Source organism: Pholis gunnellus, assembly GCF_910591455.1.
Source record: "Pholis gunnellus genome assembly, chromosome: 2".
Taxonomy (NCBI): domain Eukaryota; kingdom Metazoa; phylum Chordata; class Actinopteri; order Perciformes; family Pholidae; genus Pholis; species Pholis gunnellus.
The window spans coordinates 10,548,435-10,575,464 of record NC_136536.1 but is presented as its reverse complement, the minus strand read 5'-3'; the positions used below and the strand labels follow the sequence as shown (position 1 = coordinate 10,575,464).

Genomic DNA, 27,030 nt, shown 5'->3' with positions numbered 1-27,030 from the left:
GGCCCAACATAATTTAAAAAACATATATTGATCTCAATTTAAATCAAACTTTTATTATAAAAGATATATAAAAAATAAAAATAAAAATACAATAATTTGTTATAGTGCATTCTTCACCACTTATGTTCAGTATATTTACATGTTTGTAACAGCATGAAGAGTTCAGAGCGTGGCGAAACGCACGTTATAACGTTTTCCTGTCTTGGCCAATGAGAGTGGAGGAGGGCGTAAAGCCGTCTCGCGCCGGGTAAAGGGGATTTGACAGCAGCGGGTCTCGAGCTGATCCTCCACTAGACTTCCTCGGTGGGACGGCGGCATGGCGGCGGCTGCTGCGTACGGCCAGCACAGCGCTGCGATAACCGTCAGCGGCAAAAAGACGCACGGTAATAACAGGGAACACATGCGGAGGAACCGGGAGAACTCGCGCCGGAGACAAGCCGCTCTTTTATTTCTCAGTAACATCTCTTTGGACGGACGGCCAGTCCAGAGTAATTCAGCCGACCACGTAGGAAGCCGTCACCACAAAGAGACCGACTTGGAGGGACTCGTCCCCGGCTATGCAGCAGCGGGCGAGCTGTGTCCGGAGCTTGGTGCCACTGGAAGCTACGGGACATTCTCCAGTTTGGCAGCGGCCGTGAGCTGCGGGGACGTCAATCCCTCCTCGGCACCGAGGATGGGTCTCCTCAACATACCGCCTATCCTCGTCCTGCCGTCGGACACCGGGTTTGACGGCGTGGGAAGCGCAGAGGTGCTGCTGGAGTGCTGCAGAGACTCGTTCCCATCGGGGAACAGTAACCTGCTGTCTCCGTCTCTGTCCAACGCCAGCATGCTGCCGTCGCCTCTGGGACCGCGGAAGTCCTCCACACTGCTGTCTGTGCAGAGCTGCAACTCGGTGTCCTCAGAGCCGCGACAAAGGTGAGATACACACTGCTATGTTTTTGGTCGTGTCTTTATTCACTCTCTGGTTCCCTTCTCTGTTTGAAGCTGTAAATCCTCGGTGCCCTTTAGCGTTTGTGGTGCGTGTCAGTGGTCGTGATGCAACTTTTCTCTTTAAGTTCACTTTCTGCTCACTGCCTGGAGGTAAAAGGCAGAAAGGCAACATTTTACCCTCCTCACATGCTCAGCCGAAGTGCTCTTTAAGAGGAGATCATGACTCATGTTGACCTAAGGAGGTGGCCCGGTGTCTGTGTGGTCTTATTTATTGGGTTTAATTCATGCAACGTCCTTCTCCGTCTTTAATAAGACATGATTTAAAAGTTAAATGCACCTGGGAACTTATGCATCATTTTTAGGTTTTGTGTAATCATGTGTTTATACTCCTAAACATAAGGTATTTAATGTATTGTTTTGTATATGTACCAATTATCTATACCATGTTCATTTCTGGCAACTGATTGTATGTAATGTTTTTTTCATTGTGAACAGATACTTTTTGTTTACTTTGACAGGCTGTGTAGTGGTGTAGTGGCACTGTTGACTCACAGCATGGGTTCGATTCCCGGGCTGGACGGGCCTTTCGTGTCATCAACCTTCTATCTCCCCCTTTCTAAAACACTGACTCGAACTTGTCTTTTTGAACATGAAGATTTTTGATATCTCTTATAAATATATCATATTTAATGCAAGAATATCAATCACATGTTTACTCTCAGCCTTGATAACGTTGAGCTTGGTTGTAGTCTCATAGGACGCATCATTTTAATGTGTCGCCTGCTGGAGGAGATGGTGGCTTCGTTGAGGGGAAGTGAACCTGGTGACGGTTAAAAACCACTAACAGACAACATGAAGTCGAGCTGTTTTCTGTGGCACAGTAACCCAGAATCGCTTTCATTTGGTGTGTTTACTACAATAACTCAGGATTTGTTTGGATTGTCTTTGCTGAGAGGGAGACAACGAGACGGAGAGAGAGAAATATGGGCTGGCTGAAATCCGAATGATGAAGTGGAAGAAGACGAGTAAAAGAGATTCATTTAAATGAATGTGGTTTTACGAGGATGTGAGGTAGTGTGTTTGTATGCAGCATCTGGCTGTGGGTCAGACTGGCAGCGCTTGTGTGAGTGCTGATGGATGGATCAGCTTTGTCACCATGTTGGCGGCGTATCAAACCCCGAGAATCAGCCCCGCTGAGATAATGACTGCTTAACCTATTTACACCTAACGACAGGCTGGGAAATTAGTGACGGATAAGAGCTCATCAGACACCAACCGTCACCTGCAGCTACTGCTGCGTGACTTCATTTTGTTTATGTACTGCGATGCTGCATAATACAGTATTTCATTGTATTTCATTGTATTTCATGCCAAGATGGTTGTTGTCAGTGTTGCTAATGAGTGTAATTCACACACTAAATGTTCGTTCGGGACCAGACGACTTTACAACGTGAGGTTTAAAAAAGGTTCTTTTGCAAAAGGCTTCATCAGGTTATTGTTGATTATTCAAGCATTTTTTAAAGAGATTGATTGATTAGTGAATTCCTGAAATGTCCCAAAAAAACTGAAAAATGCTCCATCACCATATTTGTTTGTTTTCCAACAGTCCAGAACCCCCAAAATGTTCAAGATATTCAATTTACAATGATATAAAAGAGAGAAAAGTAGGATGTTCTCACATCAGCTAACCAATGATTTGACTCATTATTTGTTCTTCATAAAGTTTAAGCTCATATCAACTATTTTAAAAAATAAAATAAGAACATTAACACACGTTTTTGATTGTGATCTGTTTAATTTAGTACATATTTCTACCAATATATCTACTGGGTGGGACACCAACTCTTTTTTTGTTGACGAAATGTTGAAATGGAAATATTGTTCCTTAGTTTCTGTGAAGTGCAAACATATTTCTGAACTGCAATTTCTTGTCTCTTATCTATATATATATATATTTGTGATGAGCAAGTTCATGCCGATAATATTGTCTTACGGATTTATTGGTTGGACGCTACAAAATAACTTCTTCCTGGATTTTGATGCAAACTGTATTTCAAATACAAATCCATGAATATATTACCTTCCTTATGTCATTAACATGGTATTAGTGCGAATGTTTCTCGTAATTAAAGCTGCTGGTTTCTGCAATGATGTTACTTAATTATTGCAGTACTTACTTATTGATTTTAAAATACTTTTTTACATTTGGACAGCACTGCTGTGGTGTTGCGCTTCCTTTGCTATACGCTTCGGTGAATTAACAAACGCCCTTCACCTCACCTACACACTTCCTGGTGTGATGAATTTGGCTGTCGTCAGATTCGATCATCAGTCACGCTCTGTTTAGCCTCGCCGTCTGTGACAAAGCTCAGTGTGTGAAGTCCTGCCAGCCAGCTAACCGACCAGCCAACTGCTTCATCACACACTGACGTGTATGATCAGTGTAGCTGTTTAACTGATGCTCTTTATATACAGGAAGTGAGGACACTCGGCTGGTGAAGTACACACTTCTACTACTTGACCTAAAACTGCTGTTGCATTAGCCCTAAGGCTAAACGTGGTCTTTTTACTGTAGCATTAACATTGTTAGCATAGATTGTAGTGTTTGTTTTACACACAGACTGACTTTACTAATGTTAATGTCCTTCAGGGTTTCTCACAGTATTTCAAAGCAGAAGTGGACCATCTCATCTGAAACAAAAGAAGCACCTTGTAAACATCATAAAAAGTATTACACTTTTATGAAATAAGACTTTCACCGTCAAGGAAAACGAACACAGGCTAACTTAAACCGATCATGGGCTGAGGTGCGTCAATATCTGCTGCTTTTATTGGGGAAAATGTGCAAGTATGCATTGTGCGGTTTTATTATTCGGCTGTGGAAACATAAAGTAAAAATCAGATAGGGGCTATTTATTGAGTGACTAAGGATCCATTGCGAAAAACATAATTGGGATAGTCCTAGTGGACCCATGAGCAGTATTCTCATCGGTCAGTGTAAGGTTAACCTGTGGCTGACGCAGCAGGAGAACACGGTGAAACTCTGCTGGCCGACAGCCCTGAGAGGACCTTCAGTCAGGTCTGGAGAGGTCACGTGATCCCCGAATGACATCATGGATTCAGTGACGTGTCCAGTCAAAGCCTCGACACTGAGGTAATGAGGGCTGTTCCCGGTTCAAATTAGGTTTTGGCATTTCCCCCTGATGACATCGGGCCAAGAAGGGCAAATATTCTTGTTTCAAATGTTTACGTTTCAGGTTCTCTGCATCAAGGTCCATCTAGGACTCAAGGTTCCTCATTATGCCGTAGTTAATGAAACGTAAGAGCAGCTAATGTTTGGTAAACTTAAAAAAAATAAAGAGGAAGAATCGGTGTGGGTCAGCATGACTGAGCATCTAAGTAGCCACGGGAGATTGTTGTTTGCATGATTCTTTGTAAATCGATTTAAAGTAAAAAGCATAATGGAGCTTGTTGAAGCAGAAACGTAAGGCTTCTGTGTTCACGTCATCACATTGAACGCGCATGATGATGTCATAACAGTACAAAACGGAGTGAAAGTAGTAGTAGTGACATGGCAGATGGAGATTGTTGGTTGTATGATCCTGATTAAATCGATTTTGAAATAAAAACCAGAACATTTATTCTTTTTGAAGCTGAAATGATAGAAATACATACTAACCGATAAACAACCTCAAGACTACAGCCTCAAAAATGACCAATCACCAATTTGAAAGAACTCTTTGGTGTCTTTGAGTCACAAGTCACAAAACGAGACAAACAGCATGACAGTCGGTTTGGATTTCATTTCACTGTGGAAATACTGATGATGCTATATGTCTCGCATGTTCATGTTAAGCTATATCTCTGGTCAGTAGGTTCTTGTAAAAAGGGACAAATTGAAATATACAGTAAATTGTTGCAGTAAAGTGATGTCATTCTTTGAACTAACCAGACTGTTCTAGCTGTTCTATTATTTGCCTTTACCCACTTAGTCATTATATCTACATCACTGATGAATACTTACAAATCGTGTTGTGCATCTTGTAAAAGCACCAATGGCCAATCACACAATATCGATATCGAGGTTTTTGGTCATAAATATTTGGAAATTAGATTTCCTCCAAATCTCCCAGCCCTGATTTACATCTGGTTTATCTGTAACGTCTTTAGCCCTCTCTGTCTCTTCTCCAATGTTTTCTCACGGTGTCTCCTCCCTTTATTTTCTCTCAGCAGAATAAACATCATTTTAGGGTTTGGTTGGTCAAACGTTTCTTTCATTCTCTCCCTGTGTGTCTCTCTCAGGTTTCTTTCACACTCCCTTTCTTGTTTCGGTCTTTGGAGTCTTTCCCTTTTCTTTATCTCTTCACTTCACACATTGAACTGATACTGGGGCAGTATGGAGAAAATCAAATGTCACAATATTTCTGACCAAAACCTCAACATCGGTATTATGACGATATTGCATGATTGACCGTCGGTGTTCATCAGTAATTACGAGATATCTAAGATAATATCTAGTCTTGTATCACAATTCTGTATATTGCCCAGCGCTAACTGATATATGTTAAAGGTTGATACTGATGGCTGTAAAGCTGTGCACATTTTGTATTAACATTTATCATCAGAATTTGAGAATTTTCTAAATATAATATGAATAATAAATGCTAAAACTACCTTGAAATGTCTGCAATCAAGTACTGTGCCTGGTACCACTGCTCCAGTACTGTTTTGTCGACACAAATTGCAATTTGGTTGATCAGTCTGACACTCACGTACAAGCAGATACATTTAGTTTTTGCTTTACATTTTTTTGTCAAACTCCTTCCCCTGTCTCACACGCACACGCACACACACACACACACCCACACACAGACACACACACACACACACACACACACACACACATCAAACTTGACTGCATGTAAGTTTAAGCTGCTCTGTTCCCAAAACGTTGTGCTGAACTTTGTTGCCTTGAGCTGAAAACGTATCAGATTCAGCACAAAGCACTGATTAGACACACCCTCTGGACCAACACACACAACCCAAAGAAGAGATGGAATCTGACTGACATCATCTTGCGTGCGTTTGTGTGTGTGTGTGTTTATAAACATGCACGACTCTCCAGTGAAAACAGAGCTGAACCCCACTCCCCTCCACACCCCTAACACACACATGATTTATCTTAATCATCAACTTTCCTGCGGACCGTGTCCTCATGAATGTGGATAAATCATGAGACACACTTCTTATTTTATTGGATTACAACCTGAAACTAAAATGTGTGAAAACCCTACATGTCTCAGTCCACACTAGAACATGAGAATGGTATTCATTGTGGATTACCTTAGAACTGCAGAGTGGAACTTCTGACGGGTTAATGTGTTTTAAACGTATCACCATCAGTGTGAACAGGCCGCAGTCTTCCTATGTGTGTATGTGTGCGTGTGAGGTCTGGTTTGATAATAGATGCTAATCACTCCCACACACACACACACACACACAGTCTTATCAGTCACATCCAGTTTGCGGTATTCTGTTCTCAGTGAACATTTGAATGTCCCCAACATGCAGCATGCCGTTCTCCAAAGACGCCCTGCTTCAAATGCATACAGTGTGTTTGTATTAACTCTTCTAATTCCATTAATTCATTCCATCTAATTAATCCCGTTCGTCACATTACCACAGGTTATGTGACATTTGGATTACAATCATAGTGAGAAGAACAACCCCATTAGCAGAGCTGGATTATACAAATGAATCTACTAAAGATACTCTGCAGGTACACAGTCGGGAAAATCCCTGCATTCACGTGCTGCTAGTTATATATATATATACTCTGTTTAGATCTATTCTAAGAAAGCTTCCTGAACAGTTCACGAGCAGTAAAAAGATGTATTACTATAGCTTCTGAAATTGTGCTAAAATCATACGTAGTAAAAAAAAATCCTGCAGAAGAAGAAGCTTGAGGATTCTGTTAATCTGGTGATGTAAGACACACAACTGTGTGTGTGCGCGTGTGTGTGTGCGCCTCTCAGCCAGAGCTCCATGGAGTGTAATCTGTGGAACGTCCAGCAGTCAGTCTGTGTCGGAGGTGTGGACAGACACACTGCTGCCTGGTGTGTGTGTGTGTGTGTGTGTGTGAGGGATGAGGATTTAGACAACAGGACATTTAATATGGTTTGTGGTTGGTCAATGACGCATGCATGCATGTTAAAGAGTTAGTGTGGTGGTGTTAAAAAAAAGCTGTGTGCGTGCGTGAAAGCCTCTGTGGTCTCACACACAGAACCAGGGAGAGGTGAAGAGACAGTGAGTGTGAGAGAGTCACACTTAAACCCTCTCTGTTTTTAGCTGAGCAGACACTGCAGGTTTTAATCAATCCTACATGTTTCCTTAACTCACACTACAAGTCTTAATTTACTTTCTGTACAGCTCGAGCTTGCAGCCCACACTGTACAGATGAGCTGAGTTTATAACGGCTCTTTTTGACAGCAGCCATTTGGCAATTTGAACTGTAAAAGTGCTAAAACGGCATAATCATGAATCCCACTGCATATCTGCTTTACCAGTGTCTCGGCTAGCATGGAGCCTGACCAATCCTAGCGCACCTTGTCGACGAGTAAGTGAAGTTGAGGCTGTAACTAAGCAATAAGTCGTGACTCTAAGATAAGAATTTATATACCAACATCCCTTTTTCACCAAAATAAACTGTGTGGATTGTTCACATCTGGCTGATAATATCTGATCATCTTATTAAGCGACTCTTCTCCCTTTGAGTTAAGAAAGGTCCAGATGTGAAAATCAGTTTGTTGTGCTATGCAGGACATACATGTACACAGAAACAGCTGCAGGAATAGGTGAAAATGTATTTACTGACGAATCGATGCCAGACGAATCAGTCAACTCCAACTCGGAGGAGTGGATGGATATAAAACTCTAGACCCAGGCAAAGAACTATCTGACCATGGGTCAAACTGACTACACGCTTTATAACATGGAGGACAAAACACAGTGGTGTTATTTTGTACAGCATATGAGGGGCTTACAAGTGTGCATTGCTACTATGTTCAAAGTGGTTAGAACAACACATTCACTGCTGTAGACGACCTTATGAGTTCATATTGATCCGTGTCCCTACAGACAGAAAACAGATAGAGATTAAACCAGTGTGTGTTGATATAAGCCAGTGGTGTGTGTGTGTGTGTGTGTGTGTGCAGAGTCTATTCTGAGCTTCACTGCCTCTGATCAGTGGAAGCTGTGTGTGAGGAGGAAGCAGCTGTCAGCTCGCTCATCAAGATACAACAAGAGCAAATATCATTGATCCTGGAGGACGAGTCAGGACAGAGACAGCAGCGATGTATTCGCTACAGTATTTAGCACGGCACCTACCTGCAGTTGGTGTGGTGACGGGGTTTATTTGTATTTTGGATTACATTGAATGAAACTTTGTCCCTTCTGAAAATATCTGGTCAGATTTGTTCAAGCTTAGAATTTCAGCTCAATGCCATCCTTTAAAACGTGTGTGTGGTAAAAGTGAATAATAAATATGAAGTTATAGCTGTTGAAAAATGTGATGCCTATAATAAGTTCATCCTCTGAGAATGAAAGCAGATATTTTTGGAGGAGGGATCGATGGAGATACAAGGGAAAAGATGGGATGGAGAGAGAGAGAGAGATTATTTTAAGAAAAAACATCAGCTATGATTCCTGTGACTCTGGTGTTCATGAGTTCAAACTGAATGAAATGACTCAGCGTCCTAGAAAAATCCACCACCACCGTCCCCAACAACAGCCTGCAGCTGGCCCTAGGCCCTGAGCTGCAAACTCACTGTTTCCTATTAGATTTAATGAAGCTCTTGTTAGTGTTTAAAGGTCCTTCATTTCACATCATACAGTCATTCTCAAACATACAGTTGGTACAGTATATATTTTACTTGAATACTAGGTACGCTAATTTTGTTAACCAACCCCTGTTAACCAATCGCTAACCCACAAGATTAGTGCCTTGCATGCGGGGGGGTGGGGGGGTGGGGGGGTGCTGTGGTTGAAGTGCCTAACAAGCCGCCCAGCTGCAGTGATAACCGCTGCACAAACAAGTCATATCTATCACTTATTGCCAGCTGCAGGGTGTGCACATAACAGGCAGCTGAGTCTCCGGTTCACCCGTACAGGAGAGTTAGCAGCACGATGTTTCATGCAATAGTCTAGTCTTAAAATGACCTGAAAGAAAAACTAAAGGAAGTAAAGAGGAGTGATGTAAAACGAGGGCAGCAGAGCAGAGCAGAGGTAACAGCATCCCGATAACAGCTCTTATACAATTCCCTCTGCTTAAAGTCTCGGCTGTTGTAGTTTAGACATTGTCCTCTGTGAGTTCACGAAATACAATTTCACACAAATGTCTAACAAGATAAAATGATGAAGTGACGACATTTTGGAGAGTCATGAATGTAAACTGCAACATAACTTGCAGTTATTCTAGTTAATTGAAGGCCAGCCACATGTTTTAATGAGAATGCGTCCATAGTTAATAACTGGGGAATCTGTGTGATGACAAAAAGCAGAAACCACTCAACTAAACAACATAAAGATGCTATTTCCTGTCTAGTGAAGCAGTATGTTTGACATGATCCTCTCAGCTTGTTTTGTATAACAACAAATTAAAGAGGTATTAAAATGTTTTGCAATGCTAATGCATAGATCTTTATTTTTAAAGTCTTTAATGCTTAATTTTATTTTGAACTGAACAATAAATGTATCCACAGAATATGATTTTTTTTTTAATGTATAACCTGCTGTTTCCTTTCATGGATTCATATATTCATGCCTTAATTCACTCTATTATTTGTTGTCAGCAACAGGAATATTTTCAGGAAGTCTGAAGCTCTGTCCTGCTCCAACATTTGTAATCGGCCAAACCTAATGTGACAGCAACGAGGGAAAGCTTTGCTGTTTCTGTTTCGGCTCGTTGGTCTTCGCTTGATGGCACAAGGATAAAAACATTTAAAGAAAAATGTCATATTCAGAAAGGCTTCTTCTAAAAGTAGGTTATCTGTACTCATCATCATCCTCAGCAGCAGGGGAAACAACAGACTGGATGTTTCCATTCCCACAGAAGGGAAAGTTTCCACAACATCCCAGAGAGACGTAGCAGGTTTTCATGGAAATGGGCCACTGGTCTGCAGATCCAAAGCTCAGATACTGGGACACATTTAGAAAGACTGTGAGAGCAATGGCGTCAGCTATTGCTCTCTTATCTAGATATTGTTGATGTTTATGATTTCAGTGTTTTTGCTGAAGAACCTCATGATTGTAATTAAGGGGTTTGTTTGTGGTCCATCCAAACATGTTAACTTAAGTCCTAATTGTTATTTGTAGCAATCAATCATGAGATGAATTAGCTACAGTCACTGCTGCGCTGAATATGACGCAGCTCATTATTCATCCATGTAACCTCCTGGGTTTGGTACACATTGGCATTAAATGTCTTGTTGGACGTATAGTGTTTTCTTATTTTATCAGATAGCTATTCAACACATGCGATGGTTGACTTCTTTTACTAAATGAAAAACAGATGTTTGTAGAGGAACATGGAGATTTTTCGTAAAGCAATAAAAAACGTTTTGCCATTTGTAACAAAACTTTTCAAACAACAATCAGCCCTACAACCTTACTACTTGCTAATGTTAGCATAGATGCACAAAACGAGAAGAAACACATTAAGGCTTTCATATAGAGGGTGAGGTTGCAGCTGTGCCCTGCTCAAAGGCACTTCGGCAGAGACCGGTGTGTTGGCTGTAGTGAGGCTCAAACACGTGACCCTAAATGTGTCGCTGTGTGTCAATGTTTGTCTTCATCTTAACATCAGCCGCCATCATGCTCATGATCACCACCATCGTCATCATCTGCCAGAGATCTGTGGCCATTGAGCTCTGTTCATTCCCACACAATGGAAACATTCCACAACATTCCGGAATGATGGCAGGGAACCCTGAGAATATTCCACCATGTGACCGTGGGTACAGTAGACATACTAAAGATAGAATCATTATAAATAGACTCTTTGGTTTAATAATACTGAAGAAGTGACAGCTCAGACTGTTCTGTGTTCATACTTTTGATCTTTATTTTCACCCAGAAAAGACGGATCTACATCTTTACAGAAACAGTTCAATGCTGTGACACTGTTGATCATCTTTGTGCTGTTCATTCCCAGATATGAAGGATGTAGTGCTTATATTGATGCTGTGCTCATCAGCACATGTACTTCTCATTCAATCATATAATTCTCACATGTTTCCCACAATGCTGACAATGACCCACAGGGAGGTTTTTGGGGGGAGTTCTTCATGTTCCGATGGGAGGGTCCTGGGGTTGGTTTGAGTTTTTTCAATTGAGTGACAAAAATATCAAAGCATTGGTGACTTGCTTTGTTCAAATTAAAATAAAACCCTTGAAACAGTGCAGTGCTTCACACAACATCCAAGTGAAACGGTGGTTCTAGAAAGAAGCCCTCACTCTGTGATTCAGACCAAAATCAAATGTTCACATGTTGCTGCTTAGGACTACAAAACACTCTCAGAGGACAGAGCGACGCTTCTCTTACCTCATAAACAAAACAAATGTGTGGATTGTTGTTTTGGGGTAGAATGTTAAAGGTCCATCAAACTACCCAGATGTCACTGCACACACACACACACACACAGCTCACTCAAACATCTGCTTCACAAATGAAGCAGGTGTGTGTGTGTGTGCGTGTTCAAACTCCATGTGGTGTGGACTCACCAGGTCAGCCATACAAAAACTGTAACAGATGCTCTCTGTCTGTCTGTCTCTCTGTCTGTCTGTCTCTCTGTCTGTCTGTCTGTCTGTCTGTGTCTGTCTGTGAACGTTTGTGATTACAAGTGTTCATGTTTCTACATTAAGTTACGCATGTTCACAGTTGTGTAACAGCTCTGTCTCTTCGCAGCTCTGTGTTCTTGTTCTCTCCGGGGCTTGGGTTCATGTGTGTGTGTGTGTGTGTGTGTGTGTGTGTGTGTGTGTGTGTGTGTGTGTGTGTGTGTGTGTGTGTGTAAATGTTGAAACTGTTTGCTGTATTGTCATATTGTCCTTCAAACATACCTGGACAATATGAGTGTCAATATTATGCTATGATACTGGATATTATATTGGATTTAAATATTATATCATATATCAGCTTAAGGTTTTGTAACACGTTTGAGTTCATATTCACGTCATGTATATTTTAGTTTCTCAAAAAAACATATCACGTGATGTATAAAATTGAATTTCATCCATTCTGCTCATAACATGAAAATGTAGGCTGTGTGTGTGTGTGTGTGTGTGTGTGTGTGTGTGTGTGTGTGTGTGTGTGTGTGTGTGTGTGTGTGTGTGTGTGTGCGCGCGCTTGTGTCCATGTGTCCATGCTGCTGTCTTATAGTTATGTAACTGCTGTGATGTCAGTGAGCTGAACTTCTCTCACGTTGAGGTCTGTTGTTTTAATCCCCGAGGTCGACACAGCCACACAACCTGGCTCCTCCCCTGACCTTTAGCAGACAGACAGGCACACTGTGCTGACACAGCAGGTTCTTGGTCTTGGTTAAGCTCGGAAACGAATAAATGCAAAACATAACGTTTATTTTTAATAACAAGGACTAAATGTTTTGAAATTCCCTAAAGATACAGCTCTGTAATTATTGTGTGTCTGTGTGTGTGTCTGTGTGTGTTGATGTTAAAGGAGCAACATACAGGATGTAGAGAGCATTAATGCAGCAGCAAACAGCTATTTGCTATGTTAAGATATAGTCGAGTAATGTCTACCTGAGCAGAGAATGAAGTCGCTCTCCCCCTTGTGTATGTGCGCTCTCCAAGTTTTTCCCTGCTTTGTTGACAAACCCGGGTCGGCCATGCATGCTTTTGGTGCATGTAAGTGCATCTGAGCGTGTCCCACTGGCTAGCTCCCAGCCGCACTGAGCTCACACAGTGGGTTCAGCTGATAACACCGAGGGTTCCCCCTCAGGTAAACGCTGTTAGCTCTGTCAGCGCTTTTTTGCTAGTAGTTTGCACCGTTAGCACCGTTAGCTGCGTGCCACCTGCTCAGCCGTCGCCTTGTTGAGAGCGGCTGAAGAGAAAGAGAAATGCTCCCAATCTCGTATTCAGCACCTTTACAAAAGCTTTTGGGAACGCGTGTAATGAGCAAGTACTGAGGTTTCTGAAAGAGAAATGGTTCTATGCTATGCCTGCATGATATGAGGAAAATGTGCAATGAAATTGTCCAATATTGCTACGACGACATGACTTGCGATAAATAAACATATTGAAGTGTGCATATTAGATATTTTCCTGTGTCAGCCAGGCTGTATTTGTGTGTATGTATGTGAAGGAGTTCAGCCCCGACACAGAGCAGGGGAGAGGCTCTAGCGTGATGATGAACACTACAGTCTTTAGCCCCGGGGCCCGTTTAATACCGGGTTTCAGTACCCACCCATAAACAAAATGATTGTTCTTATTCACTAATTTTGTGTGTATGCTTTAAATCCTTATTCATGAATTGCTACAATGTGAGCGAAAGCCTTTATTTACCTCCATGTCTGTCTGTCTGTCTCTCTGCAGGACTCGTAACCTCTCTGGTGGCTCTCCAAAACCTCGACACACCAAGAAGATGCACTTCATCAAAAACATGAAACAATACGACACAAGAGGCAGCAGGTTAGACACTCACTTTATTCTGTAGTTGCTGTTGTCTGCAACACCTCAAATCCTGTGGCCATGTATATATACATATAATGCAGTGGTGGGTTTTTATCCCTTTTTAAAGGTAAGAGTTGAAAGTAGCATTGTTCCACTGCTGCAGCCGAGTCTTTGTCCCGGTTTAGACGGGGTTGAGCAGCATGTCGATCCCTGCTGTTCACAGCATGTAGCGCTACAGAGCAAAACCTGAGCACAGCAAGGTCATTACAGTGGGCTTAGGGTCTAAATTCAAAGAAAGACACAGCTATTCTTTGTGCAATTTACCTTGTTATTCTTTTCAATTTTGCTCAATTTTGTGTTGTTTTTTTGACTTGAGAGACCTGTGTCGTCAGGGGCAATATCCTTTTTTCTATGTACTCAGAGCTATAATCTCTGCAATAAGTCAATCCACTTACTCTAGACCCCCTGTGGAGTTATTCTGAACACATCCAACTGGAAGAAAAACCCTAAAATGTTTTAATTTAAAGCCACGGTATTTCCTAACCTGAAATATTATCTCTTAAATCTTCTACACTATATCTTCTACTGTATTTATAGTCATTTAAGGTAGTTCTTTTTTCTTAAGGTCAGAGTAACTTTGAGTATTCCTTCACGGCTTAGTCTCTTCAGCCTTGAACCTTTACAAACTGCAGAAGTGTGCAGAGCCTTCACTCTACAGGTGGAGAGGAAAGGAGCCGTAGCCAGGACAATGTCATTCTGTCCATTTCTTCCTCTATTCTTGTCCTTCCTTGTGTATAAATCAGAGCTCTGTGTCAAAGGAACACAGACATGCTCATCAGATAATAATAGACTGAGGGCTGATTGTTTTAGAATAGATCCAGCTAAGAGCAGCAGAGCTGTTGTTTGTTGTTCAGCCAAGTCACCATGGCATTACGGGGAAGAAACAGCGGCTTAAAGAGAAAAGCAAACGTTGGAGTCTGAAGCAGGAGGGCTTAACCCTCCTTTGGGTCATGGGAGATTTTAAATGGGTGACCAAGTATGCATCTGTATGTCAATAAAAGTGCTTCCAGCTTGCTGCTTCCAGCAGTGCTACAGTGTAGGACAATCGTTAAATGTGAAATGAGTTGATTATTGTCTGTATATCCATAATTATAGCTGTCATGGTGCACCTATATTGAAATAACTTAATATAATAAAGTCAAACAGAAAACTAGCTTCTTATGGATTTACAATATCAGTACATAACTTGATGTGTATTGTCTCACTCTCCTCTCCATTCAAAAACCGTGTCCATCAAAATCTAAATTGTGCATAACTTTGTCCATTTAAACTGTCCCAGAAGATATAAAGTACCACTTATCTGTCAATTGATGGTATTTCCGAGTAAATTAACTTACTAACTGAACAAAAGCAGCACAAGTAAAAAAAACTAAGCTAAAATAAAACCTGCTAGAGTATACATCCTGTGTGATAATTAACTTTTCCCGGACAAAATTAAAGTTAATAGCATGAGGTCATTGGTCAAACTCTTATCTCACCCTTTAGTGTTTTCTGCATCAACGTAGAGTTTATCTTAAAAACGATGCAAATGTTCCTCTGATGTGTTAGGATGTTGACTTTGATTTCCTGTGGGCAAGTCTTGGTGTAGCTCAGAAGTTACAAACCCTGGGCCATGGGTCCAGCTCCCAGTGGCATTCGTCTGGTGTTTTCCTTTAAAGTGATCATGGAATAATGTGCCCCCAGTGTTATGAAATGTGTGGTAATAAATGGATTTGTGGAGGGAGCAGAATTCCCAGCGGAGTCTCATTTCCAGCAGACCTGTTTTGATGCTTCTACTGTTTCCTCTGAGCTCCCTGGCGACTTCCTGCTCTCCACTTTTCCCATGCATCATAGGGAACAAGCTGAGTACGTGTCTCAGTGGACACACAACCAACAACCGCATTAAATCCAAACTCATCTGTCTCATGGGACGGACTGAGGAGGAGGAGCAGGGACAGAAGAGGACGCTCACTTTTTCCACAGTTCACAGGTTATAAAGATGCGGTCAAGTTAAAGTCGTAAAATCCAACATTGATACTTAATGTAATTTTCCAGAAGACAACTACAAATTTAGCTTGTAAGACATATCTTTTTAAACAGTTCTACCTCCTCCTGGGATGATGAATTACAGCCACAACATGAGATTGCCTCTATTTATTCTAGGATTAAAGTAGACTGAATTATCTTCTCAGCTGGAGACTCAATAAAAAAGTTTGCGCAGGATCATGTCATGTCTGCATTTTTGCTACAAAGTACGGAGACATCCCAATCTACCAACACTTAAAGTTGAGATGCAATGAAAAATGCTGTTTTAACCTCTTAAGATCACATGCCCGGTCATATTGTATTTAACGATATATGCAATTTTTTGGTATTTTTACATCAAAATCCAGTCATCTCTTCTTCCTGTAAAACAAAATATGAAGTGTGCTTACGTGAGGTACCAACACGTTTCAACCAATAATATCGTGACATCCATCCATTCCTCAATCTGCAACTTTTAGCGACAACTGAGGTGTGTGTGTGGAGCCACGCTCCCGTCCTCTGGAGCTCTGTATCACGCTACAGTCTGAGCTCGCCCACTTTTTAATTGCCCAATCAAATGCAAAGGATTTGATTCAAAACCCTCTTGTAACTCTAGACCGCTCAAATATTCTGGTTCAGTGGGGAATGCTTCACAGCACAGAAGCTAAAGACGCTCTAACTGTAAAGGTATACTGTCACAGGTACTGAGGTACACAGAGATGAAACTGGAATTATGTGACGTGTATTCGTCACGCGCCCGGTGTGTAAAGGCCTTAAGAGTGCCGGCTCCGTAGACGGTTATAAGATTTGGATTTGCTCCTCTTTGAAGCTTGTATTTTATTCGCTCATATTGTTTAATCCAGGTTATGTAACTCCTTCGGTAGATTTACTGCTCTCTCTGCCAGTATTCTGCTTAACTTGCAGAGCCGGTCGGTGTCTTAGTTTGATTTAGCTGTATTAGCTTCTGGTCCCTCGGACGGTCTCAGGATGGACTCGATGTTATTTCTGTGGGGCTGCAGCTCAAACACTGTGTGGTCTGTTTGTAATGTTTACGGCTGTCAGAAAATGTCAAGGTTGATGATTTGAGGTCTACTAGTGGCTGTATAAAGGACTCGTAGTGTGTGTGTGTGTATGTGTGTATATGTGTAGAAGAGAAAATGATTCATCACAAGCATGACTCAAAGATAAGTGTGTTTATGTTTTCACACACTGAATCATCTTCCAGTCTCTTTGGTGCCTGAGCCAAAGATAATGACTGTACACATTTTCCTCTGAGAAACAAACCAGGCGAGGGTTGTGCAGTTTCTGCTCCACTGGGATTTATACTCCAGAGGATCTGCAATAAGAAACACACACACACACACTCTGTTCCATTGAAACCCCGTTATAACAAGTTGATAATAAGCTCTGGTGAGATGCAGGTGGAACCCTTGGGTCAGTTAGAAAAGTGTCATTTGAGGGTTCGGCAAAACGTTCAAGTCCCTGCTGAAGAGAGGTGCTGCATGATCCTTTTGAATAACTTTCCTTCAGATTTATTTTTTTTTAATTTGGTAGTTTTATATTATGGCCTGACTGTTTTTGTGGTCTTTTAGCTTCGTGTTGGAGCTCAGCACATCCACTGGGTTTGTGCTCCTGTAATAGCACTCGGAGGTACTGCAAGGTGTCTCATGTGTTCGCTGTCCAGTTTTAATGAGTGTGAACCTGAGAAAACCCAGAGGGAGTTTCACAATACAGAAAAATATCATCAAACACACATCTGTTTCACTTGTTTACAGGTTGAGTCATGTGTCTAAAACAACAGTTGAAAAATGGAAAATCTCAAAATTAAAACAAAATTAAATCAGTTTAGTTTAGTTCTGATATTTATTGTGAATGCTGTTCATACAGTACAAAATATAATAAAGAGCCAACGTGATAATGAGAGCTTCAAAGTAGAACACGGATAAGATAAACTACCCGGCTGTGTCAGCAACTGAGAGATGGTTTATGGTTTATTTGAACTGAGGGTTCTGCACCAATAATGTAATCATTTCCTGCAAATGTAATCAAATGTGTGCTTAACCTGATCCAAAATGTAGTTAAACTCAATCATAAAAGAACTTGAGCAATAACGTCTGTAGATTTCCTTGATTACAATGTACTGCTTGCCATCTGTTCCAAATTTCAAAGTCTTTTTTTTACATCATTTTTCTTCAAAATGATTACATCATCAGTAAGAAAAAGAAATACCCACCTGAAGAGCATTACATTATCGGTACAATGTCGATATTATATCAATCTGTTACACGTTATATTCAGACGTGGGTTTTTTTTCTCTGACCAGAGGGGCAATATAACCGAAAAACAACATCACGATTACTTGTCACATTTACCTCTGTAACAATTGATCAACAGGGGAGCTCTTATTAATTATTTACAGTAAAAATAAACATAATCTCTATTTAATATATAGAGTAGAACACTTTCAGGTATTTGATTAGTTGCAACTATCTAAATAATGAATAGTATAGTTTTGAACAGATTTATGGCTTCTGATATGTCATTATTCCATCAGCAGGATGTTTCAGGGTTAAAGGACATTTTTCCAACATTCGAGTTATATTGTCAATTCGAATTAGACATCAGTTACTGCCTTGACTTGTGAAATGGATTGTAGAGTCAGGTTTTTAAGACAGCAGCGTGTTTAAAAGAAGGAATTCATCAAATGAATCAATATGACTTAAATTAGGGTCTTTATAGAGTTTTAATGTCCCTTTTGATTATTTGTGCAGCCCAGCTTTTTGATTTTGTTTTCTTTGTGTTTAGTCCGCTAAAAATGTGTCATAAGGAAGGTTGCTGTTCACCTTGACAATGCTGCTTCCTGATGTTTCCTTTACAAACAGACAACCAGACAGATGTTGTAACAACCATATACCAATAACCACCAATGTGTGTGTTTGTTTGTCTTTCAGGATCGTACTGATCTGTGCGAAGAGGTCTCTGTGTGCTGCCTTCTCTGTTCTGCCCTACGGAGAAAGCTTCTACCTCAGGTAATGAACACACCTGCACATGCACACACATTTAGGTCAGTGTCTGGCTGGATGAAAGAGTAGGAGGGGAGCTTAGCAGAAGATCTAGAGCTGGCCACAGAAAGAAGAAGGAGGAGAGGAAGTGATTTCCTCACTGAGAGACGAAGAAAAAGGATTTGCCTCGGGAAGACAACAATTTTTCCCATGTGCCTAAGAGCCTCCTAACTTGACCTGAGGACTTTTTAGTGGGTGACACACACACACACACACACACACACTTTCCCATAGATAAACACTTTACAGACACATTTATAGATAAACATGGAGCAGAAAATACGCTTATCATGGTCTCTTATTCTCTCCGACTCCAACACATACACACACTCAGATACTGTATAAACACAGCTGCAAATACAGATGTTATTACAGTTATGTAAACTTCTCCTAATCCCTCTCTCTCTATCACGTTCACACACAAACACACACACACACAGAGTTTCACATGGTAATCTACAACTGCTGTGTGCGTGCTTACGTCACGTCATACTCAGGCCACACATGCACATTGTAGGAAGTATCAGTAGGGAAATGACATGACTTTGCTGGAGTGATGTGCTGGTTACAGAAGCATAGCGGTGGCCCTTACACCGTTACGTAGCTGAAACGCCTCGACACCTCTTCCGCAAGATCAGTTTTTCATGTTGCCAACAGACCAACAGCCATTGACTTTTGAGGAATTTAAACTGCTGCAGTGTTCTGGCTCACATTTCTCATGTTGTGAATCTTTTATCTGAGCTGTCCTTAATTTACATTCCTGATGGTAAACCTGCTGCCAGGAACGACTCTGTTCTCACGTCACCTTAACAACCTCTCTCTCTCTGTCGTTCTCCAGTGACCCTACGTTAAACCACCCGAGGAGGAGACACTCGTCTGGTAACATCTCCACCACCCTGGAGATGCTACCGGGGCTGGAGGGTTTCCAACTGGACACCTACGGCAGGGTAGATAAACACACATTCAGACACACACAGGTAGATGGTGGTTTGATTTGGGAGGTTTTTGATTCAGATCCTATGAATTCATCTCTTTTTCTGTCTCAGTCTGTGTCGTACGCCCAGTTCCTGTACTCTACTAACGCACTGGTGAGGACGAAGCCGTCGTCGACCAGCGACCTGACGCTACAGATTCCAGTTTCCAGGAGTACACACAGCATGCCGGGCAGGAGCTGCCCACCTAGCAGACTAAACAGCGCTGTGGGGCTGGACCTGGGTAATACATGCATACACACACGTTGTGACCTCCGCCAAGGAGGTTCGGTTTTGGGTTCTGTTTGTCCGCAGGATTGAGGAAAAACAGCTGGCCTGATTTCCATGAGACTTGGTGGAAGGGTGGAGCACAGGCTTAAGGAAGAGCCCATTAAGCTTGAGAGCGGATCCAAATGATGGGGCGGATACACACATCATATTTCACTTTAGTTAACATTGCTTGACAGAGGTCTAAACTCTCCGAGTGCGCTTCTAGACATAGTTATTTAATAGTATTGATGTGCTTTGCCATACCCCTAAATATTGAATTATACCATTACACCAAATAACATGTAATATTGCTAGTTGATGTGTCCCTGCATTCAGAGTAAGCATGAGAACATTGTGGCAGGAAATAGAAGCAGAAGGAGTGTGATTGTGGCTGCAGAGAGGAAGTAAATATAAATACAGAAGGACTAGCAAGCACAGGATGGAGGGATGAGATTAGAGTCTGGTTGGGTGAAGAGATCATAGAGAGAGAGAGAGAGTTGTTGCAGTCGTACTGGAGTTCTTGTTATATTTTAAACATGTGTGTGTACGTACACACTGTGTGTCTCATGCTTCTGCTATATATGAACTCACACCCACAGTGACAGAGCCCTGTATTATCCTCTAAACCTCTCTTTCTAATCTGGAACCTTTCATTAACACAACACAGCTGTGCGTGCGTGTGTGTGTGCGTGTGTGTGTGTGTGTGTGTGTGTGTGTGTGTGTGTGTGTGTGTGTGTGTGTGTGTGTGTGCGTGCGTGCGTGCGTGCGTGCGTGCGTGCGTGCGTGCGTGCGTGCGTGCGTGCGTGCGTGCGTGCGTGTGTGTGTTAGTGTGCATATTGATAGCAGTAGCAGGTTTATATTTTTAGTCGTCCTGTGACGCGTCTATTCAGTCTCTCAGCTCCCAAAGCTGCCGTATTCACACATATTTTCTTTGTAGGCTAACTAGTCACAAAAACCTCCAGCAATCATGTGGTTTATTGACAAATTCATTTGTGATTATCATATTTCTTATAATTGTGTGTGTTAAGGTCTTGAAGATGTGACGGACTACGACCCTAACCTCCTCAGTGATCCCCAGTGGCCTTGTGGGAAACACAAACGGGTGCTGATCTTCGCCTCCTACATGGTAAATAAAACACTGGACACATTTTTACTATTTCAAGAATGTGCTGCATTACATATCATTCTACCATTTGATTACAATTCTCCTCACCTAACTCCTAACATGTGTCAGCAGTGTTTGGTAGTTTTGTTTCTGTCTCTCTCTTGGTTTCACGTCTGGATCTGGTTCAGTTTTGTAGGGATGAAAATGATCTTTAGAAGCTTTATCCAGAAAGTGACAACTACACTACTGTGAGATTAGGGATGAAAGTGCTCCAACATTTTTAATGTTCAATGAGCAGAATGAAAAAGTGAAGGAGAGACAGGCAGAGAGAAAATAAAGATGCAACGACAGAAGTGCAGAGGAGAAAGAAGGATTGAGGATTATAGACCTCTGAGAAGAGAATAATCGCCCCTGAGAAAAGACATACACATTCATGTGTGCACACACACACACACTCACACAACTCTTTTACATCAACATACAGTAATTATCCTACAGCAGCTTAGTTTTATCCTTCCACTGAGATAAATTAAATACGACGGACACACAGACATGCTTTATCATTACTATTTAATCCGTGGAGAAGATCACCGCTGAGGTGGGCTGCTTTGTCACTGATGGTGCGTGTGTGTGTGTGTGTGTGTGCGTGTGTGTGTGTGTGTGTGTGTGTGTGTGTGTGTGTGTGTGTGTGTGTGTGTGTGTGTGTGTGTGTGTGTGTGTGTGTGTGTGCGCGTGCGCGTGTGTGTCACTGTGAGTGTAAATATACGTGTGCGGCAACTTAAGCCTGGTTCTGGTGATCCATTTTCTAAATCTGATACAACATGTTTTCTCTCCTGTGTATATATTTTGGCAGGATAATCTTTCTAAGTTCCTTAATTATGTTGTTTCATCTGTGAAACAGGTGGAAAGAAAACGTTTAGGCAGGGGTGAAAACATTTATTTGTCAGGATCATTTGTAGTGTTTGTTGTTGTAATACTCATTTCTGTCCACAAGAGGCTGAAGTGCACCACTACCACATGTTCTAAATACAACTTAAAGCATGTACTCTAAACACGAGGTACATGTATTACCAATTAGCAACTTGTGTAATGTCACATATTTCAATGCTAATCTGCCGTTAGGGAAATCATGAATGCTTTTAGTCCCACCAGTTACTCCCACCATTATTCTCACACTCTAATTGTAAAGCGTCTTTTATAACAGTAATAAAGACATTCATTCATTTTTGTGAAGCAGGATTCAACCTACATTATTCCAGGTTGTGAACTGCACATACACAACAATTATTGTATTAACTGATGTTTAATAGTTAATAAAATACCAATAAAAGCACAAGGATACTTAACAGGCATCGGCATGTCTGTACTGTTTCAGTTTGTGCTCAGAGTGAAGCAGTCTGTGTTTACTTCACCGTGAGGTCCATTTACATTCAGTGACCGTTGTTTGACGTTTAAATGTCTGTGCTTACACTTTCACATGACGACACATCTCTCCTTTCCTGTCTATGCATTCTTCTCTTCCTCCGCTCCTTTGCCTTTGTTCTGTTTTCTCTGTTTTACTTTACATCTTCTCCTCTCGTCTTTCATCCTCCAGACAACAGTCATAGAATACGTCAAACCGTCTGATCTGAAGAAAGACATGAACGAGACATTTAAGGAGAAGTTTCCTCACGTTAAACTCACTCTCAGCAAGATACGCAGGTAGTATTTCAAGTGAATTGACAAACTGTGTTTAAATGTATTATTATGATAGTAAAATACTCAATTTGTTTTTATATACAGCACGGCATTCTACATGTTGCTGAGCCTACTGTGAGAATATCAAAACTGTCTTTGACTCTTATACGGTCTTTGTCTCACAGCCTGAAGAGAGAGATGAGAGTAGTTGGGGAAGATTGCGGCATGCAGCCCGTCACCATCGCGATGGCGTTCGTCTACTTTGAGAAGTTGGTGCTGCAGGGTCGCCTCAATAAACAAAACAGGTACTTTAACATATCAGCCTCTTAAGAGTATTAAAACCGTGGATGTCCAAGCATGCTGCTGTGTTGAGTCCGCAGTGTGTGGTGTCGGAGGCTCTCTTTTGTGTTTAGTTTTAGTTAATGTCATTAAAGTGGAAAAAACAAACAGTTTCCTTTTGTCATTTTCATGATTTATTCAAGATTAGATTATTGTCCCATCTCTGTTTAAAACACAGCTGCTAGCCTCTCACAAAACTGAATTATCTCCTTCATATTGACCGTGTTTGGTATAACTTTCATTTATACAGTTTTAACGCCACTTTGGGTGTTGTTTCAGCAGAACTAGCTAGTTTTGGCTTCCATCAGTTTGTTGCACATACACCACGGGGTAAAGCAGTGCAGAACAGTGAATGTTGTTAGACTGGACAGTTCAACCTAAATGAGGGGCTTTTTCTCTAATGTGGTTTTGTTGGTATTCTGGATGTAAATGTGGTATCACCATATTCTTGTCCAAAATCTCAACACTGTGGATGTTGCCTGTTATTGTTTGTTATGTGACTGTTGTATTCTAAATAGTTGTTGAGGTACAAACATGAATCTGACCTGTTCCAGGTCCATCTGTCATTACCTTCTCTCATGAGCTCCTCTTTACTGCTGTGGTTTTACAGGAAGTTGGTGTCAGCTGCCTGCATCCTACTGGCTGCTAAGATCAGCAGTGATCTCAAGAAACAGGAGGTCAAACACCTCATTGATGTGAGTCTCACACACACACACACACACACACACACACACACAGAATAGGATCATGGTGGTTACCTCTGCCTGTCAGTGAGCTCATGTTGCACAGGTGCTTCTGTCCTTCACAGTTAGCTCACGACTCTCCTCACACACAGTAGAGAACAATCGGATGTAGTAGTGTGGTCATTAGATCCCAACTGGTAAAGTGGAAATGTGAGCTTATCAAAGACAAATCAGCATGTGTGTGTGTGTGTGTCAGCTGATAAGTGAAAAGAAGCGTCAGCACAGAAATGACAATATGTTTTGGGTAGAAACAGTGTCTCCATTACTCCAGGAAGTACTGACACGTTTGTTTTTCAACAATACAATGTTCCAGTCAGTTCTTATCTTGGTTACTATTCTTTACCATATTTAATAGCCTTATCAAAAGATGTTGATTTAATTGGTCAATTAATAGTCAATCAATTACATCAAATATGAAGCAAAATGTCAAACATATGTGACACCATGTTTTACTGTTTTATTTCATTGTAAACTTTATTTTGGAGTTTTAGACTGTTGGTAAAACAAAACAAGTCTCTAAAGAATGTTGACAGATTGATCAGTAATGTAAATAGTTCTCCATTGATTACTGGGATGTATAATAATGATGAATCCCATCTCAGATTACCAGATCTTATACTCATTATTAGTAATTATTTAATTTGAAACTTTAATAACTAATAACTTAAACCATTAATCGATGTTTTTGATGCAGTCATATCAGAATTGCGTTGATTTTGGCATTATTTAAATAAGTAGGGTGGCCCTGTGGTGAAAAGAGAAGATACCTGATGACACGTTTTTACACTTTAAGAAGGTATTGTATCTCAACACTGAATTTTAGCTTCAAAAGCTACAAAATTCATCCTCTAATAGGCCAAGAAAAAAGAAAATAGAAAGATAAAAAGACTTGTTGAAAGAAAGCATCGTGTCACTCGTGCTTTTGTTTGTGCTGCATCTCTGTAGAAGCTGGAGGAGCGTTTCAGGATCAGCAGGAGGGAGCTGATATCGTTTGAGTTCACCATCCTGGTGGCCCTGGAGATGGCGCTGTACCTACCGGAGAGCAAAGTCATGCCACATTACAGGAAGCTGGTGCAGCTGCAGCAGTCAAAGCAGTGACACGCTGATCCCTCCCTCCAGGGACCCTCAGAGGTACGAAGTAATCCTCCTCTGTGCTCACCATGCAGACACCAAAGCTCATCCACACTGTGATGGTAGAACAGCAGCACAGACAACATCGCCTGCTCTCCTCACTCAAACACCAAAGTGACGACACACTGTGATCCATGGTTCAGCAGCAGGACTGATGCCTGGCTCAACAGCACCACGAGAACCACTGATCACTCAACATAAAGCTCAAAATCATATCTTTCTTTGTTGTTGTAAGGTTTCCCTCACTATCTTAGTAATGGAAACTGCTGAACACAGCTCTCTAAGGGTTGAGGGTTCAATGTTGTATCATTTTGGTTAAATCTGACTTTATGTGGAACGTTTGTTAAGTTGTGTTTAACAGTAATCCTTTCTGGAATGTCTGCAGTTGAGAATGTGAGTAACTATTGGCCCAAAAAATCCAAAGGTTTACTGTTGTACCCTCTTCAGAATGTACATCGTAGCTTCACAATTTTTCAAATCAGTGGAGAAAATGAGTTCCAAACTAAATCTAATCAGAAAAGCCATTTTAACAAACACTTTCATGTTCACGTCCAATCAAATTACTGCCATGGGGTTACCAAAATTTGAATTTCCAAAATTTCTTCACAACTTTAGAGTTGACTGTTTGTGTAACACTGTGGGCCAAAGACACTGAGACTGTGACAACAAAGAAATTGGAGATAAAGGCTAAAAATAACCTTTGAATAACCGTTTAAATGTGCCGACAGTCACTAAACAGAACGTTTTGTGCATTTGACAATCGTTGCTTTTCAAAGCATCTTAAATCAAAAGTGCTGAGTGTTTTCAGCAAATATAGCAAAGATTTGAACAACATTCACTTATTATTGTATAATGTTTTGTTGTGAGATTCAATTGAAGCAATACATTCATGGGAGGGAATTGATGGAGCACTGTGGTGACTGCAGTTCCCAGTACTTCCTTACATGCTGTCCTCTCTTCAGACTGCTTTCACTGGAGTTTAGTTTGGTCTCTCGCTTGCATTAATGACACCGCGTCAGCACCTTTCTGTGTGCAGTCCTGATGTTACATCCTTCGTTCTCTCTGAACGTCCAGTCGGCTTTCTTCTGAATTATCGGCATGATTTTTCGAGGATTCTGCTCGAAAATCGCTTCTTCACTGCTCTGATCGTAATTTAATTTATCGAGGGGTTGGTCATGAGCCCGCTTTATTGTAACAAATATGAAGATGTTTAAGTGCCTTGCCTAAGGGCACCTGAATTTTGGTTGTTTTTCTATTTCGTCTGTCCGGATCCAGGGATTCAAACGGGACACTTTATCTCTGTATTTTGACCTCTGTCTTGCTCTGATGTTGTCGTCCCTCCACCAGCAGACAGCTGCTCACTCTGGTGGTCACAGAGAAGCAGTGCATCCTCAGAAACATGCTGTGAAGAAGCATTCCCATCACACAGAAACAGATCAAACTGTCAGTGTCATATAAACACCGTGTCCCTTTGCGAGAGTCCGTGTCCGACATGCTCTGCATTGCAAGGCTTCTGCAGATGCAACCTGAAGGATTCCTTCTTTTGCTCATTATGATACCATGTTGAATCAAATATGAACGTTTGCTGATTTTCTTGTTCTGTCAAAACAAACCATTAGAATATGTTAACCTACATTTTATAGACCGTTTAATGAATATATTGAGAGAATAAATTACGGATGGAGGCTGTGAAACAAAGCCCTGAAACAAACACACCAGCTCACTTAAGGTACAACAGGCCTTATTATTATGTCTTAGAAAGAACTCAAATATTATTTATTCTGTTATTTATTATTTTACTGTATCATAAAGGGACAGATATTTAACCAGAGGCCTCTATCAGGTGGTTTGTGCCTGTTTTTCCTCCATGTCGCAGCAGTAAAATCTGCTTTATCTAAAACCAAAGTGAGTACTTTCTTTTAGAAGTGGTCACCATTTTCTACAGATGTTGGAGGAGAGACTACAGCACAAACACTTCCTGTTGAGCCTCTGTTGTTTTTGCACTTTGCCTTTTTGCTTCACAATCCTGACTCTTAATTTCATCACTAAGTAAC

At 41.2% G+C, this 27,030-nt stretch overlaps 1 protein-coding gene across 1 annotated transcript; it reads left to right on the top strand.

The window, feature by feature from the left end:
* The first annotated feature begins 290 nt into the window (after positions 1-290).
* Positions 291-25,174, top strand: cables2b (Cdk5 and Abl enzyme substrate 2b). The gene is made up of 10 exons (XM_079177400.1): positions 291-915; positions 13,537-13,632; positions 18,630-18,707; positions 19,579-19,687; positions 19,787-19,955; positions 21,010-21,107; positions 22,681-22,787; positions 22,949-23,068; positions 23,713-23,797; positions 24,791-25,174. The coding sequence occupies exons 1-10, from the start codon at positions 317-319 to the stop codon at positions 24,941-24,943; spliced, it is 1,614 nt and encodes a 537-aa protein (XP_079033526.1). The 5' UTR covers positions 291-316; the 3' UTR covers positions 24,944-25,174.
* Positions 25,175-27,030: the final 1,856 nt, after the last annotated feature.